We start from the raw sequence: 21530 nt of genomic DNA on the forward strand, positions 1-21530 counted from the left end.
CCCTTTTAAATTAAAGCAGGAAATTATCCAGAAATAAATTATATTTAAAAAATAAACTATGTTAAAATTAGTCAATATTTAGCAATTTATATTATTATAGGTCAGTAATTAAATTATAAATATCTATAGCAATTTATTGCTATAAAGCATTAATGTAATAGATAAAATACCCCCTCCTCCCTTTTAAATGCTTACCCCGAAACCCCCTTTAAAATATTTAATGTTTTCTATTTTTCTAGTTTATTTATCGGGAAAACCATACCCGTAAAAAAATTCAGGAATATGGAAATAGAAAATTGTATATTTGATATAGGCAATTTATTGGTTTATAATCCTGCACCCATTTTTTCAAACATAAAGTATTGTACTTATAAATTTATCTATATTATATTTTCCTTAGAAATTATAACGATATAATAAGGGATATAACTCATGCCAATGTCAAGCAATTACTCAATAGGATTAACAAGGCATTAAAATATTTTATAAATATATGATCTAAATTATATAATAGCTGGAAAGTGAACGGAAAGAAGATGTTATTGTTGTTAAGGTATATTTAAATATATATATAAATATTAAGTTATTATTTTAAGTTGCCTCCATGTGAAACTCGTCTTCCAAGAGAAAAAAGAGTACTACATACTTATCTAAGATTTTATATTAAATTATATAAATTTAGATTCCAATAGCTAAACCAAATACTAAATGGGAGGCTTTTGCTAAATCAAAAGGTATCAAAGATAAAAAGAAAGAAAGAATGGTATTTGATGAAGTAACCAAATCTTGGAAGCCAGCTTGGGGATATAATAGAGCAAATGATGAAAAAACTAAAAATTGGCTTATTGAATTACCAGATAATGCAAGTTTGCTTATATAAATTCATTATTATTATATTTGATTACAATAAAACTTTTAATGTTTATGATTTACTGCACAATTAAATTCTTTTATTTTATTATTTAAATTAATTTATCTTTTTTTATGAAGCTAATTGCTTTCTATTTTTATAGCAACATTGTTTATGATAATAATTTAGAACACTTATTTCTTTTTATATATATTAGATAACAACTTAGCATAGACCAAAGCCTGGTCCATTATCTGGGCTGGGATTTTAGGCTAGTCTAGACATTTTAAAAAATATTAGCCCAGGCTGAACTAAAGTTTTAAAAATATTTTTTTGGTTTTCAGTACAAATCATAAATTTTCCAAATAATGATCAATGTTTATCTAATGGATTATGCTAATTTTTGATTAATCTCCACTTGTAAAATGATTGGGATCTTCTCAATAGCTAGACATACTTTTATGCTCTTTCAAAACTAAGATAAACCAGAGGCCATGAAGGGCTGTAAGCCTTGAACAGATATCTGGTAAGTCTCTTATCGATGAACCATTAAGAGAGACCTTAGGATATAGATTTTGATGCAACCCAGTGACATAACCATAATAGAATTAAAAGGGGCTGATATCAATGCCACTCTAAATTATTAAGCCTCCTGCTCCTAGCTTGTATATCTAATATTCTATAACTTTTCATTTTTCAACATATGATAGCCTAAGACCTAGCAGCATGACCACCATCTCCTGTCCCATATGAAAATCTCTTATTTGGAATTATACATGTGTCCCATCATTCCCTTCCAATATAAATAACAACTTGCTCACTCTAGCAGATATTAAGGAATATCAACAAATATAAAAAAGCAATTTTATATTCTACCAATTGAAACTTCTGTCAATAGACAGTTTCCATATATCACCTTCAGTTCATAAAAAAAAATTTAGCTCACAGAATAAAATTACAAACAATCGAACCTAGGGATTAGGTCGAATGTACAATTAAATAATTTTTTATTGTTTTTTTAACACAATTATGTTTTTCTTAAAAAATTTTTCCATTTTGGTTCTTAAAATTTTTTTTATATAGCTTCATGCAATGTTATTAATTTTATACAACTTTATAATTGAGCTGATACCCTTTTTGTTTTTGCAATAAATCTTATTTCTAAATATAATTCAATTAAAAAAATTAGATTGAGAAGGTATAAATTATCAATTTTTTCTGCAAATTTCATGAAATTCTATCAACAGGGTCCATATGATTTTCCAGCAAATTAATTAAAATAATTCAAAGAAAATTGGTCTTCTCAGGATTTTTTTATTGATTTTTAAATATTAACATTTATTGGGTTGGGTTCTGGGCCAGGTTTGCCTGAATAATACTAATAAAAGTATTATTTACACGATCTGAGGAAAATATTCTTTGAACAATCTGATTTGAGTTATTTTTCTTCTTCAAAGATCTAAGTCCTATCCGAAATTTGAATTTAGCAATCGGTCTAATCAAATCCGATATTTTTTTAAAATATATATTAGGTGTAATTTAAATTTTTCGTATTTTTTTCTCGTTTTTTTTGTTTTATTTTACTTTTTCGGCTGTTTTTAATCGAAGCTAAGCGGTCAGCTATTTAGTAATAAGTTGAACCGCTACACACCATAAGGCTGTGTCCAGGTTTAACTTAATATTTAAAAAGCCGTTTAATAACACCCCACTTCTTAACAATGTTACTTCTTTTGCATAAATATATATATAGATCATTTACCATCACTTAAAAACTCGAATCTAATTATTGATTAAAATGTTTTTTTTAATCATATTGGGGTACATAATGCCATCTACTACAAAGATGCCTATTTTAATTAAAAAAATATTATGAGGCATGCATATACAAAAGTTTATAATAATTATTATAAACCTGTTTTTATCACATTATTATCAAATTTTTCTTATTAATATATAGGATATAAAAAATATATCTCTCCTGAATATTTTTTAAAAATGTCATTTACTAGGTCTTGCAGTGAGGACCTTATGTATCTAAATTTTAATTTAATTATTTAACACGTATAGATCCTTTTGATGATGCCTTCGCCTTGAAACAGCAAAAAAGAGTGGCTAGCGATAAAAAAATTGAAAGAGCTCAAATGAATAACGCGAAAAGAGCAAAAATAGCGACCGGTTTGAATCAACCCTTCAATCAAATATCAAGCTCCTTTTCTTCCAATAAAGAAGTTATTCACCCCTCCCCCCCACCTAAAAAAAAAAAAAATTTTTTTATTATAAATTTGTAATATAATATTTCCATTTTTTCTTAAAAAAAAATAAATTTAAGCATTTGAACAAATCTCTAAAAGAAGCTCACCAAGCCACCGCTTCTATGGGTAAATTTTCGGCGAAAATTAACCCTTTCCCATCAAATACCAAGAATAAGTTAGCCAATAATGCAAAAGACAACGTAAACAAAATGCTGAAATCGATTAAGCCGAAGTCGGTAGCGATAGATACGAAACGCGAAAAAGAATGCCAACTAGATATCTTGCAAATGATGGCTAGGAAAGAACCCAAACTCAATAATTTGGACAAGTTGGCCAATTCTACTATCCAAAAACTGGATATGATCGACAAAGCTGCTAGGGCCGACAAGGATAAAAGCAAAAGTCAGATCAGGGCAAGCAACAAGGCTAAAAAGTATAAGATTGGCACCAATTCCAATGTGTTTGCCTTCAAGAAGAAAAGTGATTACAAGAAATTCCCTGTTAAAAAGGTCAAAGATGGCAAGAAACGTAAAAAAACGGACTGAAAAATTTTAATACACTTATATATTCTATCTTGATTTAATAAGAGTTGTTAATAAATACTATGTTTTGATAACAATAAATAAATTGTATGCATTGAATGTAAAAATTTCAAAAAATAAATGAAATGGTTTTCACGGATAATTACAAAAGAATTTTGTATACCTTGATGTAATTTTATTTTACAAAGAATTTGAAAACATATTCAACTGGTAAAAGACGTCACGTCACACTTTGTATATAATTTTTTCTATCTTCATTTTGACTAATTTCTATTGAGTGGGTCTAATGCATAATGGTTTGTCAGCTATTTACAAAAAAAAATTGTTATAAGTAGTCATAATAATCATTAAATTTAGGTATTAATTACCAATCTTGTATCTTCCAATAAAGCCCTTTATAAATGAGTCGGTATCGTTTAATTTAGCATTGATACTAATTCGATACATTATAAGCATTTCGGAACCGTGAGATCGAAATAATTGGTCACTAGGAAGTTTATATCCACAGACTCTAAAAAAAGTATGAGGTAAAATTATTAGTTATATCGATTTTTACGTAGTCGTACCATTTAGATGATATAGAGATTTTTGTTAGAGGAATATTTTTAGCCCATTTTTAAAGAACAGATTTTAGATCAAATTTTATCTTAAAATACCTACGTGGCACTTTCAAGATTTAAAGATTTCTGTTTAAAAAATTTTTTTTGAAGATTCTTTCTGATCCCTAATAAAAGAAGTTTACCGGTGATCATTTTTTTCAAAAAAGATCTAAAACCGTGAATTCTTAAGGACGCAAATTTTTTTAAAACAGATTGTGGATGGAAAGAAAGATTAAGCGTTTAAGAGAAAAATGAATATTTACCCTGCATTCACAGTTACCGCCAATTCAGGGCGAAATATACAAAATTTGCTATAAAAATAACAAATTTTACTAATCTTTGTATACAATCGCCGTGAATTAGCATTCATATACTTGTTTCGAATGTCTAATATTTTTTACTTTTAAATAATAACTGTTATTAGAACATTCTTTTAAATACTTATTTCTTACTTTATTTTTAAAAAAATAATTTAGTTGTGGGAATTAACTTTATTTTAATGCATTACAAAAAAATAAATTACTACATAAATTCAAAGGCATTAATAAATGGATTTAAGTTACAAATTGAAAGAAAGAAGAAAAAAAATGTTTTGTGGTTAAATGAAGAACTCGAAGAAATATAATTTTCTCCAAATTAATTCAAAATGTTTAAAAAAATAGATATATTTAAAATTATATAAACTAAAATATTTTTAAAAAAAACGGTGAAGGGGGGTGGATTAAAAATTTATTTTGTCAGACATAGTAGCCGAGGATGAAGATAAAATTAGATCTAGATATCTCAAAAGGTATTCTTTGTCTTCGTTAACTTTTTACCTAAAGTTTTTAAAAAAGTGAATTGCATCTTCGCCCAATTTCAATAAACTTGTAATAAGTGTGGTAAATATTATTTTTAAAACGATACTTTTACAAGATAAAATGCCACATTTAAATAGCCTTGAATATAATTATATATTTTTAAAAGTAACTTAAAAAATCACAGAACCTTTCTCCTATTAAAGATAAATCTTCCGCCCCTCTTATTTCGATCCAGTTTAGACATCTGATGTTATCCTTCGCGTAGCCCCCAATTTTAAGTTCTAATAATTCGAATAATATGGTTTGACAAGGGCGCGCCTTTATTGATTTATTATGTTTTTGTTTTGTTGAAATGAATAGTCTCAAAAATTACGATAAAACGAATTGCACGAAATTTGATCAATTATTAAATAATAATTGCTTTTTTTGGGGGTAGAGTACTATTTATTTTATAATAAATATCCCAATGTTTTTTTTATATAGAACCTCTTCATGTACACTTGAAAATTTTAATCTAATTCTGGTTCCTATTAAAGGGATTCCGCCTTTGTTTGACCCCGTTCAAAGGAACTTACTTCCGGTTTCATAATTGTTTAGAACTATTTCGGTGGGTTTAAAATTTTAATCGAATCCTAGTTCCTATGAAACCGAAAGCAGAGCCCTATGAACCGGGATAAAACAAAATAAGATTTAAAGGAATAATCTCTAATATTATTTTATTGAGTATTACATTTTAAAGGCTCGCTGTCTCCCCTTATATAAAGATCTTTTTTAAGAATCGATAAAATATACTTGTATCAGCCAGTTGCACGCTTTTGGCAGAGTGATGTTGCCAGTGTCCCAAACTTTTATTAGTCCGTACCTTTTGTTAAGAACTTCCTTGCTGCATTCTATATAGTGTATAGATATTAGAAATGATAACCATTCTAAATACATATATTTATATATATCCTGATTTGTCAAATAGGCAGTCAATCAAACGTTTTCATTGTTTATTTAATTTTTAGTTTTTTTTAAATTTACTCTGTAACCTTTTTCGAAATGTTGCGCATACAAGTACGTACGGCTTGCCCACAAACGTGTAGAGGGCTCCTCATATTTTTTTTAAACTTTCTCCCAAATTAACTTATGTTCCAATTAGATGGAAATGAGAAATACCTAGCGTAGCTCTGTTGTTTATTCAACGCCAGAGGGCTTATGCGCTATATATCACGGATATCACTAATCAATATTTTATCCCGTACCTATTTAATTATTATTCAACCGCATTCATAGCTCTATATAGTGATGTCAAATCGTTTCATTTAAGTCGATTTTCAAAAACGACTAACTCCGTATTATATATAGAAAAGTATTATGCAAGCCTGAAGATTTTGCTCATAGATGGCACAAAGGTTTGTAAATCTATTAGCAAAATCTCCAGGCTAAGGCTATATATTTCTGGCTAAAAATATTGAAGTACGTTTTTAAAAATCGGCTCAATTGGAGCGATTTTGCATCATTAGCCTTATACCAGTTTCGGATAAGAAATAACTATTTTAATTTACCCTCACCCTTTCCCCTACTCATTTTACATAAACTAACTGACCTAGTTAATTTATGGTCATGTGTCTTCATGAGAGAATATAATTTGGATCCAGTCCAAATCAACCCCTCCCTCTAATTTTTTTATAACTCCCCCTACTTGTCTGAAATAAGGAAACAAAATGCCCCCCCCCCTCCCACCCCACTCCGTTTATGTTTGCTTAACAGGCACAGTATTTATCTTCAAAAGAAAGAAAGAAAGGAAGGAAGGAAGGAAGGAAGGAAGGAAGGAAGGAAGGAAGGAAGGAAGGAAGGAAGGAAGGAAGGAAGGAAGGAAGGAAGGAAGGAAGGAAGGAAGGAAGGAAGGAAGGAAGGAAGGAAGGAAGGAAGGAAGGAAGGAAGGAAGGAAGGAAGGAAGGAAGGAAGGAAGGAAGGAAGGAAGGAAGGAAGGAAGAAGAAAGAAAGAAAGGAAGGAAGGAAGGAAGGAAGGAAGGAAGGAAGGAAGGAAGGAAGGAAGGAAGGAAGGAAGGAAGGAAGGAAGGAAGGAAGGAAGGAAGGAAGGAAGGAAGGAAGGAAGGAAGGAAGGAAGGAAGGAAGGAAGGAAGGAAGGAAGGAAGGAAGGAAGGAAGGAAGGAAGGAAGGAAGGAAGGAAGGAAGGAAGGAAGGAAGGAAGGAAGGAAGGAAGGAAGGAAGGAAGGAAGGAAGGAAGGAAGGAAGGAAGGAAGGAAGGAAGGAAGGAAGGAAGGAAGGAAGGAAGGAAGGAAGGAAGGAAGGAAGAAAGAAAGAAAGAAAGAAAGAAAGAAAGAAAGAAAGAAAGAAAGAAAGAAAGAAAGAAAGAAAGAAAGAAAGAAAGAAAAGAAATAAAGAAGCTGTAACTTTTCAATATATAATTATAAATAGCTATGAGTTTGAAAAGGAGTTTTAAAAAAAAGAAGATTTGACTTAACCTTATCTTATCCGCTGATGTAAAAATTACAAATTAGGTTAGGCTATCCCATAATAATATATTTCCTTATACTTACCGATCTAAGAAAAAAGTCTCCGAATGTATTTAAACCTAAACAAAAAAGGAACATTAAAATTATTAATTAACCGTCATCTTCTTTGATAATCTTTTCGCAATACAAACCACCAAAACCATCGGGACATTTACACCGGGTGCAATTATTCGGATCTGGGTAGCCTTGCCGGTAACATTTACTAGCTCTGTAAACAAATCCACAAGTTTCTTTTTTGTCATCATGTTACGAATTATTTAGTTTATATAATTTTATAAAAATTCAAATTATCGAAATTTAAGAAGCTTAAAAGTATATCCTATCTTCTTTGAGGATGTGAAATTTTTTTTTTATCTTTATCGCCCAAAATCTTTCTAGAAAAATTGCTTGCAAGGATAAAAAATATTTTTTTTACAGAATGATCTTTCGGAATTTTGCGGTAGACAAAATAGGATTATATTTCGATTTCATTTTTGACTCACACTTTTAATTCTATGATGTAATTTTTTTTTCACGATAATTTCCTGGGACCCGGAAATAGAAAAATATTTACGTTCCTATTCCGATATCTAGTTTCCGGTCCAAAAATATGTTATATTCCAGATTTAGGACATTTTATTTTAATGTTTTATTTAATCAACAAATTTTATTCATATTTTTAATTATACATTTCCATAAATTTCACAAAATAAGATTAACGTATAAAAGATTTTTTTTAAAGAGATTTGGAATTTTAGGTAAAATATAGTATTTTAAACTGTGTATACCCGAACAATACTCGTTGTTGATTGTTTTGGCATCAGAAAATGTTATGTATTCTCTGTTTCCCATAGCTGGTTGATGTCGAGGGTTGATAGTTTTTAACGTTGGCAATCCATTGCTTGATAAGGTCTTTAAAAGTAAATGAGGATTATATACAATTGTTTTCTTGATTTGGGTGTCAATAAGATACTTTTAACAACAATAGGAAAATATGGACTTAATTTTGGCTATTTTTTTAAAAATATATATAATAATTTAAAGTATTATGCAAATTAAATTATAATACCAATGGATCATAGTGCATTAAAGATGAAAGATCGTAAGGGACAGGGTTAGGTTTGGTATTAATTTTAGGAGATTTGGCGAAATCCTTGGAATAACCTTGCTCTACGTTTTCGTATAACACTTCCACGTAAAAATCTCTGTCCGGTCGCGATTGTTCGTGCCACAATCCCAAAGCGTGGCCTAACTCATGAGCGATTTCTCCGGCCTATTAACGAGACGCAATAAATATAATAAAAATGGGAAATATATTATCATTTTTTATAAAGTGCAATAAAAATTAGATATTTTTGACGGCTTTTTAGAATTCTAAGTTAAATTTTACGTGCTCGATATCAATTTTAAAGGTGAGCGGTTCCTTGTCTATCTTCTGTCCTCCTTTCTTTCTTTTTTTCTTTCTTTCTTTCTTTCTTTCTTTCTTTCTTTCTTTCTTTCTTTCTTTCTTTCTTTCTTTCTTTCTTTCTTTCTTTCTTTCTTTCTTTCTTTCTTTCTTTCTTTCTTTCTTTCTTTCTTTCTTTCTTTCTTTCTTTCTTTCTTTCTTTCTTTCTTTCTTTCTTTCTTTCTTTCTTTCTTTCTTTCTTTCTTTCTTTCTTTCTTTCTTTCTTTCTTTCTTTCTTTCTTTCTTTCTTTCATTCTTTCTTTCTTTCTTTCTTTCTTTCTTTCTTTCTTTCTTTCTTTTTCTTTCTTCCGAGTCATATTGTATTTAATATAAACAGACCTGTGTGCCAATTTTTAAAAAAAAACTCGCCGACTCGTGTTAATTTTCACGCCTCCATTTACATTTAGCGGCGGCGCAAAATTTTTATTTTTTGGAAAAATTAATTCATTCATTTATTTATTTTTATTTTTGCATGAACAACTAAAAATTAATAAATATTTGAAATAACTTTTACCAAAATTTATCATATATAATTATTACAGAAATGAGGGCCCGATCGCCTGTGTACACTGGTAGGACAGTTATATATTTTTTTAATAAACCCAGGTCTGGCCCTAAAAATTTTTTTTCCTATATCATTTGTAAACCATTTTATCATAAAAAAAATTATGCACCCAGGCATGACCGAAAATTAAGAAATCCTAGTCGGAGTGGGCTAAAAATTTAATCTGGCCTAACCCAAAAATATTTTTTTACAAATCCGGTCCGGGCCGTGCAATTGGTACTTCAGAAAATTTTTGAATATATTAATAAATAGATTATAAAAAAATTTTTGTTCAAATTTTAAGGGTATAGTTTAAATATTCTTGAATTTAAAGTACCAATACCAACAACAGAAATACATGTCTCACTGGGAATCTTTTTAGCAGGAACACGTAATATTTTAATATTCTATTTTCCTATTAGTCTAATACATCCTCTACCACAAAATAGAGAGGAAAAATGATTAGTAATATTCTGATACTAACTCTTTCAGAATTTCGTTTTCTACCTTTTTATATGTAATTTGCTTTAGAAGAGACATCTCTCCTGTATTCTTAAGCTCTATCACATGATTACATGAAGGTTAAACGGGAGTTAAATTATTACTCTTTTTAAGATTTCACGATATTTAGCTTTTGAAATCTAGGATCTTTCTAACATTTCAGCTGTAATCTTATAAAAGTAGAAAAATAAATTAAAGAAATATGGAATACCCAAAGATCAGTTATATTGGAAATCTATGATTCAATGAATTGCTCAGATTTTGTTTTAAAAGATATATAATGATAGTAATACTCCCTTTTTAAGTTCCATTCACCTTTTCTATCTATGCTATGTCAACTTGTAAGCATATTTAGTTTGAGATCACTGGTCAAATTTAAAATGTTTCTTCATCGTACGGATTTTCTTCATTCAGATACAATCTAAAGCAGTATCTTTTGCTTTTGTACAATTTTCATTTTTGAGAATCAAATATACTTTTAAACTTGGACTCTAAATAATATTGCAACAAGTGAATTTACTTCTCTTAAAATCTATTGTCTCTTCTACTTACTTTCTTTATTCCATCCATCGACAAGATTATGTAATCTATGCCCTTAAAATAAAATGGCGTTTCATTCCATCCTGCATCCGAGATCATTGAGATTTTCTTAGATCTTAAATTGATTGATTGGGATTTTTAAACCCACAAAGAAAAAATCTAAAATATATTTATATAAAATATTAAAAATTAAATATGTTTTAATTTATTTGTTTGTTGATAGTTATTTCAAATTTTTTACCGAAATATTTTTTATTAATTAAAAAATTGCGAAATAAATTCATGAATGAAATTATTAATAAATTTAAAAAATGTAATAATTAAAAAAAATAAAAATTTTTCTAGGCCACTCCGCCTTCGATAAAAAAAAATCCGGTGGTGGCGCGTCAATCGTTTACAATTTTTAAATTGGCATCATAAGACTTCTAAAATTTAGCATCGGCGGCATAGCCAGACGTGCGTAGGTCTAATCATAATGTTTTTAAATATATTTATTAAATCGGTGAAATGAAATTTCTAAAGATTAAAATCTTCTAAAGATGGAGAAGTTATAACCTTGTGATATGCAATAAATTCTAACCTATTAAGCAATTAATCGGCCTATTACTTTTTGGTTATCGTAATAACGCTGGAAGGGGAAGAGTGTATATGATTTTGAAATTATAATTAAACATTTACTTACCATTCCAATTTTGATTTATTTTAAAGTTAGCCAGCACCATTTTAATAAAGATTATTGTTTGTAAAAACATACATACATGAAAAATGAATACATATATAAATTATAAACTTCGGGACATTTTGAGGAAACGGATATTAATTGTTCTCCACCCGTTTTTCCAATGTAAGACCAACATCTAAAATTATAAGAATTAAAATTGCATATATAGAAAGCATAAATGTTTTAAATTTTGAAGATTTTTCCATAACTAGTAGAACACCTGATCGCTTCCTCAATACCTTTGTATATATTAGATATGAAATTTGACATACATATACTAAATATTTATATACCCTGCTCCACTATAAAAATTTAGATAATCCTCGGAGCCCTGTTCAACTTTAGTAAACCTAATACACGTTTCATTTTCCCACATCTTGATAGCCTTTTCTATAGAGTCAGTTACCGTTTCATCTGCAAAATAAAATTTAAAATAACTCATCTTTATATGAACAGAATCTCTAAAAAAGTGCATTCATTAAACTAACCCATCGATGATGTGTATTATATATTTTACCGTCCAATTCTGAAATTTGATATTTTATGGGCAAGTTATTTTTCCACGTTGGATAGACTCGGGAGATCGTTTTTGTTATCACATTATTCTGAATCGCATGAAAGGCTGTTAACTGAGTCAAAACAATATCATTTTGAAATAACCCATTCCATGGTTTACGCGTTTTTATCTAATAAAATGAATAAATCTCATAGTAGTGTTTGTTATCAATGTAAATCCCAAATTTTAATTCCATCCTGCCACTTTTATTTTCAGAACTGCACGTGGTTAAGGTCTTCTAGACCTGAGACGGGATGCATCCCAAATACGCTTTACATAGGCTTTTAAAGAAGAAATATAGGGAAGGGGGGCAATTGTATTTATTTTATACAAGAGATAGAGGGGATGGGGGTAGGGAGTAAGTACCTTTTAATAGCAAATTTTTGACCCTTGACTACGATTTTATTTGAAACATTTACGCAATTTAAATAGATATCATTTTAATATTTTAATATTTACTATCTTCATATTATTATCGGCTGACGTTTTTTCTTCAAGTTTATTCATGATATAATTAACGGAATCATATTCATCTATGTCTCTCCCGCGTAATTTAATCTTATATGCCAAGCTTAAATTTTTGTCATTATTCGTATTTGTATCGTGAGATGACTCAAGGTCTGACGCCATTTTATTTTTGATTCCCAGCCAAGAACTGATAGGGATCTGATAATTCGGAGCTGATTTGACTCGCTTCAATGACCAGTCGTAATAAGGATAATAAGGAACCCGATTATAGTATTGAAATATGACGCCCGTTGAATCAAGCCCTTTTCGTTCGTGTAATATATACTAATTATTATTATTTTTTTTTAAATATTAAAATAGATGTTTATAAAAAACATAGGATAAAATAGGTAAAATAAAATGGATGGATATATGACTCTTATCGTGATGAGCCTATGAGATGGATAGGGCTGAAATAATATACAAGTCACCATTAAATAAATTATAGTTATAGGCATGTGTTGTTTGATCCTACCCATTTATACCAAACCCTAAATATATAAATTAAACTGTGCTTTAAAAAAATAAAAAATCTTATTGAGTTTTTAAAAGTTAAACTCGAGACTTTCCTCTAAAAGTTAATGCCTAAAGATCTAAATCTCGTCACGTTTACAATCGGCGAATAGCTTCATATACTGAAAACATTATTTGTAATTGGTTTAAATAAAACAAATTAACATTCAGGGCAAATACCAAAATGTCGGCTGGCTAGTGTGGATAGAAGGTGTGATGTTGGCTAAGATCCTACTCCAGTCTTAGATTCGTCCCATCAAAAAACATATTATATGGGTTAGGTTAGTATTGTTTTTTTTTAAAAAAAAAATTACGGGCATATATCAGGGGGTCTTAAATTATATTTTTGAGTGGCCGGCTAGGTCGGTCTGTACTCATAGTTGGGTAATTACTAATTTTTTACCCGTACCCCGAAACAATTACTTTGGCCTTCTGGGTTTTTGTCAAAATTATATCAGCTCAAATTTGATAAAAAAAACAACTAATATTAATTAAAACGCCTTTAATGTTAGAAAATTTTCTCCGGCGCGCGTCTACAGATTGAGCCGTATCAATCTACATTTAGCCATTACCCAATTGTAGTCTGTACCAATGAATTCTCAAATATGTAATAATGATTAGTTTTTTTTAAAATATATTTTAGATTGCGTCCAAAATCTGTTTTTAAAATTTAAAGTTTCAAAACTTTCAGAAATTTTATTTTTGAAGAAATCGAGGGTTATATTTTTTTTTGGAAATATATTTTGGACATGGTTTTATTTTAATATTATTTATTTTCATATTAAATTTTGGACACCGATTTCAGATAAAAGAAATATATTAACATTTTATTTTTATTTTTGAATTTTTATATAAAAATTTTTTTTCATAGTTTCACCTGCATGACACATAAATTAGCAACTACAAGAATCAAGACAATTTAAAAAAAAAAAATTAATTAATTTTTTACAAGATAAATGAAGGTTATAATATTTTTATATAATTCTTTTAATTTAACATTTTATTTTTAATATATAAATGTGATTTTTTATAAATTATAGATCAAAGTCAAGGAAATTAGTTCAAAGATATTAATTTAATTTATTTTTCTTTTTAAACGTAAAAAAAATTAAGAAGTGAAATTTATATTTTAAAAAAAATTTTAATTTTTTTTTTGAAAAGGAAGTCTAAAATATATTTTGACACAAACAAAAGCTCTGCAACACTTGTTATAGTGATAGCGGCGTATTTGGCGGGGGGGGGGTGGTGGTGTTGCAACTACGCATGATAGGGCAAATTTTAGCGGATAAAAATATTTAAATATTGATAGGACGGTTAAAAATATTTATAAAACAGCTGGCGAGCGGGTGAGTAAAGGTTGCAATATTTTTTGGACAAATTGATTTTTTTTAAATATGATTAATGAAAGAATAGTTTATAAAAATATTATTTTAATCCTTCCTAAAATATAAGTTTTATTATATTTTTTTTTTCAACTTATGTGAATTATTTGAAATGAAAAATAAATAAATAAACTTTAAAAAAAATATACATATATTTAAAAAGAAATTTATGGAAATATTGAAAGTTTAAAAAATAGGCTAACCCAACAAATATGACAATCTTCAAACATTGGTCCGGCGTAGGCGGACTAACCAAATTTTCTTAAATTTTAATTGCGTGCAATTGAATATATAATTGCATATTCATAGAGAATATCAAATATCGGCCTACATTACTGCAAACCTTAACTGACCAAATTTTAACGCCCGTAAAAATGTTGAAATAGGTCATTTATACGGTTTTGCCGTGAATATTTATCCACATTGTGACATTAAATCTTGAATAGTATATATAGATATATTAGTTTAAGGTAACGTAAGGAGGTTCAAAAACAGACTCCATGGAAAATTTACCAACAAAACCTTACTGTGACTGAGTATAAAACATTTTCTAAAGGATGAGAATGTAAAATTTCAGGAAATAAAATAGAAATTTTAATATTTATCTATCAATATTACTCTCTTAGTTAAACAAAACACTAAAATTTAGTCTTTTAATATTTTAAAAAATACAATTTTTTTTTCAAAAAAACTTAGCTTTCCCCTATATAAAATTTTAATGACGCCATAAATATATACCCAAGGAATACCTGGCTAATTATAAGGAAAATAATATTATACGGGACTTATAAATCCTGATATTCCTAATAAGAGCAACAACTGATTAAATATTCTAGACCACTACATAGTGTTGTTAAACGGCTCGTTTTGAGCCGATTTTTAAAAACACAAGATTTCGCTAATAGATGTCCAAACCTTTGTTCCTTCCACAAATATAATATTCAGGCTTGCGTAATATTATTCTCATAACTTAACAACACTACCACTACATAAAACTTATTTTTACAGGTTTGGCCTGATCTGAGATAAAAAAAAAATAAATATCCGTTCCATCGATAAGATCATTTAATTTCAAATCATATCCGGGGGAAAAATTAATTAATAACAAATATTGATGATCGTAAAATCATTTTAACATAAATTAGTCCATTTTTCTGATTGGCCCATCTAATAGCTGTGTAAATTAAGATTATCTTAAAATATTGTTTAATAAAAAAATTACTTGAAATTTATCTGATACATTTTAAATAAATGAATAGAAAACAATAATTACCTGCATAAAAAAAAATATTAATTGTCGTCTATTTTGACCGAAATGGGACCAAAATCTTAAATCAAGGGAATCCCTCCACAAATATTGGATTGGGATAAAATAGATTTAACAAAGAAAAAGAGGGAAATATTGTAAGCGGTTGGAGGAAATTTATTTTTTTTCAAAATGGATGTTTTTCTTGAAAAATATATAACGAATAAATAATTTTAAATCAAAGTCGTCTGTTCATGGTCATGATCAAGAGTATAGTATTTTTTGAAACAATAATTTAGAATATTCTCGTTTATGACCAAAGTAATTTATTTCGATAATTATCCCCAAATCCTATAAAAACACTAAGGCCATATACCTACTGGTCTTTTATTTTCTTTTTCAAAATTTTAACTGTTATGATTAATAATTATTATATATAAAAAAATTGTCCACGGATTTCTTTCCAGAATAGAATACAGGGCTTACCAATTTTTTAAAAAAAAATAAATAATATTCAAAATTATTAATTAGTATTGTATTGGGCAGTCTATATTTAAGAAACAGCGAAAAATTAAAAATTATTGTTTTTACTATCTTACCTCCTCTACATAAATTTAAAAATATAAGTTTTAAATCGAATACCGGTAGAAATAATCGAATATTTAATTCCCATACAAGTAAGGTATATAGGTTTATATTCTTCATATAATAATAATTAATATTTTTGTAAAGTTAATTTAAATAAAATCAATTAAAAATAAAATATTTTATAAATAAATTATTTTATTAAATTTTTTTTTTAAACAATAACAATAAGTTAGATAAAAATAAAAATGCTATTCGTTTCTTATTATTAATTTTTTGAAAACTAAAATATCTATATCACTTTTTATTATATTCTTTATATTTTTAGTAGTTTAATTTTCTTTAAAATTTTTTCGCATTAAATAAGGCAAAAAAAGAAAAGAAAATGGGCTGAATCTTTTGATTGAGAGGAGGATATTCAATATTTAAAACCCATTTTTGAGGTGTATCTTTTTGAATGTAAAATTAATTTCCTCCGTATATAAGGGGTTTAATCATTTTGATTCTTGGAAGCAACAATTGGAATAAAATAGATATTTATTTTTTAATAAATTCTAGCCATTCATGGTGAGTGTTCATTGTATTTGAACTTCGCATAAATATAAAAGTATCTCAAATCGCATGTTAAGAGTAGGTCTTTTTATCAGAGTTAGGTGTTAATCTATCTGGTCTTTTGTCAGCAGTCATTAATTCAAGAAAACTGCATTGAAAATTTGAAACAGATAAATAGCATGATCTCCATCACCCTCCTTTGGGCAGAGTGTATTTTTGTGAGATGCTTCCTATAAGGGTAAAGCAACTCTGATTTGGGCAGCATTACATTAGAATAGATTAAGTTAAGAAGCGTGCACTCAAAAGAAGATTCCATTTTTATGGCGAAGTATGAGAGGAAAAATATTGAGCATATAGTAGTCCTAGATTTAATAACCATGGTTTCGCTGGTCTTCCGAAGAGAGTGAATGCGAATTTTAATCTCTCTGAGTAAGACGAGATGGAAATTTTTCTTTTGTAAATCTAGTGGGACTAGGAAAAGAATAGAGTCAATTCCCGATTAAGTGAATATTATTTTTACTTTGATAACAAGAATTATTTGTCTCCAAAATACCAGAGAACAATAAAATTTTAGATAATTAAAATGTTTAATAAAGCCTGTAAAACATATAATGGCAATTACAACACTACATTCTCATCATGCTGTAAAAAGTTTATTAAATTAATGATATTAAGTGGATACTAGTTCCGTAAGTGATGTATTTTTAGATAAAAGATAAAAATAACTAGTTAAATAGATAAGTAAGTAAATAGTCTTTAAAATAAATTAAATATAATTATTATAAAATTAAAATCTTAATTAAAAATTTGATTAAACATTTATTTTGTTTAACTTACCTATTTTGATAACCAATTGAAATTGGCATTACTATGTCTAATTTCTTTACAATTTCTGAGTTTAACTACAGAGTATTTTATTTTAAATGATATTATTTTCTATAAAGTTTATATTTATTTGCCTACATCCTAGAACAATCAATAATTGTGCAAGTGTGCTTAATTGCTTAGTTAATACATATTGCCTAAGAAATAAGTGTAATAAGCAGCGACTACAACAGGATTTACACTGAATGCAAATCCCCTTTAAATACCTAAGCCTACTCAAAAAATTTTTGTTTTCCATTATCAAGTACACCTTTTTAATTATACTAGTACACATTTCAATTATTTTAAAAAGAATAATTTAAATTATTTTAGCTCTACTACCAACTATCAAAAAATTGTAAATATAAAAAAATTATTTTTTAGATCATGAATTTAATTAAAAACTTCTTCATTTACAATAAATGCATTATTATACAATATTGTTTGGCATGAATATGAGTTTGATGAGAATGTCTAAAGCTTATAAATTACATTTAAAAGGATTGCAGAAAGTTTAATTTGGAAAATAATGTCTATGATTGTTTGCAATATATAGATTTGGTCGATGATCAGCAATATTATTGTATTATAATAGGTCTATAATAAAGGTAGTCATTTTTACAGCAATATAATTTGTCCTATTTCATGTAAAAATTTAACAGATAACCCCCAATTATTTTTATTATCCTCCTTAAAGGCATATACCCCCTATTCCTCTCAAAATAAATTGGATGCAAACTGTTCCTTCCCTCCCACTCCTCCGCTCATATAGAGGCTAGTAATATGTCATAAAATAATGTCGGTTATTTGTAGAGTAGGTATTCATATTTCAAGTAAAAATAAATTTCCCAAATTTAAAGAACGTAAATTATTTAAAGTTTGAAAATAGAAGAATCATTTGTTGAACGAGTTTTTTAATTCCAGTATGTGGCTTTAATACCTATCCTATAAATAAAATAATTTATCCAAATACCATATTTTTTATTAGATTTATCATAATATTTTATGCCAACTCACTTAAAGAGCAAAGATACACATTAATATTTTTACACAAAAATATCAAAGGTGGTTTTCGGGTTTGGACTCCTGCCAGAGCAAAATTTTTTTTTTAGATTATACGTTCAAAAGACTTAAGAGTGACTTTATATCAAATATATACCATTAATATTAATATTTTTCTGGTTTTGATGTTTGTGGAAGGATATTATATTACTATTTAAATTATTCTGGATAGTATTATTATAAAGTCATCGAGAATAACCTACTAACAGGGTTGGGCAAATTTTCAGAAAATTGTATTCGGATACAGATACTTTATAAAATTTTGTATTTAAGATACAAGATACTAGATACTTTAGAAAAATTTCAATAAGATATAAGATACAAGATACTTGTATTTTTTTTATAAAAAAATATCTAAGATACACGATACTTTTTTAAAAAACTTTAAATAGTCAAAATCAAATGTATAAAGCTTAATTTCTTATCTATAATATAAATTTATAAAAAAATATTTAAAATAAATTGTTGAAAATAACAAATTTATTATAAAAGATAATGCGATATTCCATTTAATAATTATATAATTAGTAAATAATAATAAATCAGCTTCATAAATCAGCATTATTTTTTAATATTATTAATTTTTCAAATGATTTATCGTTCAATCTTTGACGATTTGATCTATTAACCATATTAGCAAAGCTAAATAATCTTTCAAAGGGGCTGAGGAGGGTAATATTGTGTTATATTTAATAAATATTTCTTTTATATATTTATAACTATTTAACATATTTATACTCCGCATGTCATCTTTCATATAAGTTAGTACCTCTATTTCAATATCATTTATTGAATTATTAGAATTGGATGTGGTACTTTTAAGGCAAAAGTAATCATCATCTTCATCAATTGAAGATTTTGTTGAAGTATTAATTTCAATATTATTTTTAAAAACAATTAAAACTTCATGTAATAACAAATCAAGGTATTTTTTTTCTTTTTCACCATCAATCCAACGATTTTTAAAATAGAGATGAGAAATAGTTGCCAAAAATGCACTTTTAACATTGTTATCAATATCATATATATTTTTAAATCTTTTATTTAAATAATTTTCTATGGCAACAGCTAATGGTTTGCAAAATTGTAGATTGGTTTGAATTAAATTTGTAATTTTATTTTAACGACATTTAAAATTGGAGCTGATTTTCCATAATAGCAGTTGATTTCACTCTGTATTTTGTCAATCGCTATAGCCAATGGGGCCATTATATTGCAATATTCTTCTAAATATTGAATTTCAATATCTCTTAATTTAAGAAATTCTAATTTTTGACATAATTTAGGAAGTTCGCCTTTAAATTTTAATAAACTATGAAGACTATCATACAAACTATTCCATCTAGTGCAACAAGGTGTAACTAATTGTTTTCCTAAAACTGCTTTGATAAGTTCTGCAGTTTTAGGCCTATTATTTGCATTCCATAGTTTAGTACATTTAGCTATTGCAGGATGATGAATTTTAGAAATGTTAGGAGAATCCTTAATAGCTCTCTCGACATCTGTTGTGGCAATTTTACCGTATGGCACAAACAACGAATTTGTTGAGGCAATGTTATTGAGGCTTCTTTAGACCCTTAAATAAACAAATAAATAATTTTATTTGAATAAAAATTTTTACAAAATTTACAATATCATAATAACTTTTAAAGAAGTATTAAATAATACTTTCAATGATTTCGAATTCTATACATTCATCATCATTGATGTCAAAGTCATTCTCTACAGCTTCCATAGAATATCAAAACTCCTTGAAAGCTTTCTTAAAATTAGAGCCGTTATCTGTAACAGTTGCTATAACTTTTTCGTCAATAGCAAAGTCACGATGAATTTCTTTATTATGATCATCTTGAAGTACTTCAAAAAATTTGCCATTAAGTATGCTTAGTTTAAATTTATTGTTATAATTTTCGGTTGAAGAATCATCTGAAGACGAAGATAAACATATTATTCTATTTTCTTCTTCCATAATTTTAAAATAGACAGATATAAAACGATTCAAATATGGTAGTTTTAATTGTTAGCAAATTGCTATATGACGACCAACGTCATATATCAAAAATTATCTTAAAATATCTAAATTTTGATTAAATTTTTCATTTAAATCTTAAAACAATATCATTTTTAATTTTAATACTATTTAAATTAACCAATATAAATTTTTTTTAAAGTATCTGTATCTTTTTGAATACAAACTTGGTTAAGATACAAATACTTTTAAATAATATGTATCTTAGATACTGGATACAAGATACTTTCCAAAATTTTAAAAAAAGATATGTATCTTGTATCTTAGATACAAATATCCGCGATACTGCCCAACCCTGCTTACTAAATTATAATAACATATTATTGATGCATTTAAAATATATATTTATTATAAATTATCGATGATATAGTTATGATTTGTAAGATAAACCCGGCCGAAGGCAGGCAAAAGGGCCGAAAGCCCGTTAAAGGGGTTGGGGGGCGAAGCCCCACAGGCTCTTATATGTATGGACCCACTCTAAGGAAAATTCTTAGCTACGCCACTGTCTTGAGGGAATAACAAACTTTACTTCTTTCAGTTAAAAAAAAACAATTATATTCAATTACAATCCTTTTGGAAAATATAATCTACTAATATTTTAGGGCTAATTTTTATGATATCTATCATATTCTAAACCCTTCTTAAAAGAAAGGTAATTTTATAATTTACTTTATTAAATACTGAGCATAAAATAATATATGTTATCTATATCTAGAAAATGATTTGTCAAAATATAAATAGATAAAAATTTTTATTAATTTCCATTGTTCTTTCATTATTGTTGGTAGCATTGTTTTATTTTGTATTTTGTTTCTTGTCATTTTTATAATTTATAATTTATTTTTGAATGTTTGAAAATTTTTTTTAAAAAATATTTAGGATAGTTTATATTTCCTCCTTTTTTTATGTTTTTGAACTACTTATTTATTCTTCATCCCTA

The 21530-nt window shown here is 27.5% G+C and overlaps 2 protein-coding genes and 1 long non-coding RNA gene across 3 annotated transcripts; 1 reads left to right on the forward strand and 2 right to left on the reverse strand.

The window, feature by feature from the left end:
• Positions 1-223: 223 nt before the first annotated feature.
• Positions 224-3762, forward strand: LOC135931697 (ribosome biogenesis regulatory protein homolog). The gene is made up of 7 exons (XM_065468968.1): positions 224-359; positions 401-470; positions 515-553; positions 597-635; positions 683-866; positions 2918-3078; positions 3180-3762. The coding sequence occupies exons 1-7, from the start codon at positions 283-285 to the stop codon at positions 3645-3647; spliced, it is 1038 nt and encodes a 345-aa protein (XP_065325040.1). The 5' UTR covers positions 224-282; the 3' UTR covers positions 3648-3762.
• Positions 3763-5224: 1462 nt separating this feature from the next.
• LOC135922489 (uncharacterized) lies at positions 5225-7766 on the reverse strand. Its single transcript, XR_010570928.1, has 3 exons — positions 7661-7766; positions 5836-5933; positions 5225-5361 (listed from the first exon to the last, which is right to left on the reverse strand). It is a non-coding gene; the product is annotated as an uncharacterized LOC135922489 (long non-coding RNA).
• Positions 7767-8246: 480 nt separating this feature from the next.
• Positions 8247-20296, reverse strand: LOC135930957 (zinc metalloproteinase nas-37-like). The gene is made up of 8 exons (XM_065467763.1): positions 20230-20296; positions 20082-20137; positions 12310-12642; positions 11812-11980; positions 11588-11708; positions 11364-11430; positions 8614-8817; positions 8247-8456 (listed from the first exon to the last, which is right to left on the reverse strand). Exons 1-8 carry the CDS (start codon positions 20294-20296, stop codon positions 8247-8249), a joined length of 1227 nt encoding a protein of 408 aa, XP_065323835.1.
• Between the last annotated feature and the right edge of the window lie 1234 nt (positions 20297-21530).

Source organism: Gordionus sp. m RMFG-2023, chromosome 1, assembly GCF_954871325.1.
Source record: "Gordionus sp. m RMFG-2023 chromosome 1, tfGorSpeb1-WG-v2, whole genome shotgun sequence".
Classification (NCBI taxonomy): Eukaryota; Metazoa; Nematomorpha; class Gordioida; order Chordodea; family Parachordodidae; genus Gordionus; species Gordionus sp. m RMFG-2023.

Coding starts and splice junctions, on each gene's coding strand:
- LOC135930957 (XM_065467763.1), bottom strand. CDS start 20,296: ATGGAAGCTGTAGAGAATGACTTTGACATCAATGATGATGAATGTATA. Junction 11,431..11,587: donor AATTTTTATAGTGGAGCAGG/GTATATAAATAT, acceptor TTATAATTTTAG/ATGTTGGTCTTACATTGGAA. Junction 8,818..11,363: donor TTTCCTCAAAATGTCCCGAA/GTTTATAATTTA, acceptor TCTCGTTAATAG/GCCGGAGAAATCGCTCATGA.
- LOC135931697 (XM_065468968.1), top strand. CDS start 283: ATGGAAATAGAAAATTGTATATTTGATATAGGCAATTTATTGGTTTAT. Junction 471..514: donor TACTCAATAGGATTAACAAG/GCATTAAAATAT, acceptor ATTATATAATAG/CTGGAAAGTGAACGGAAAGA. Junction 867..2,917: donor TGAATTACCAGATAATGCAA/GTTTGCTTATAT, acceptor TAACACGTATAG/ATCCTTTTGATGATGCCTTC.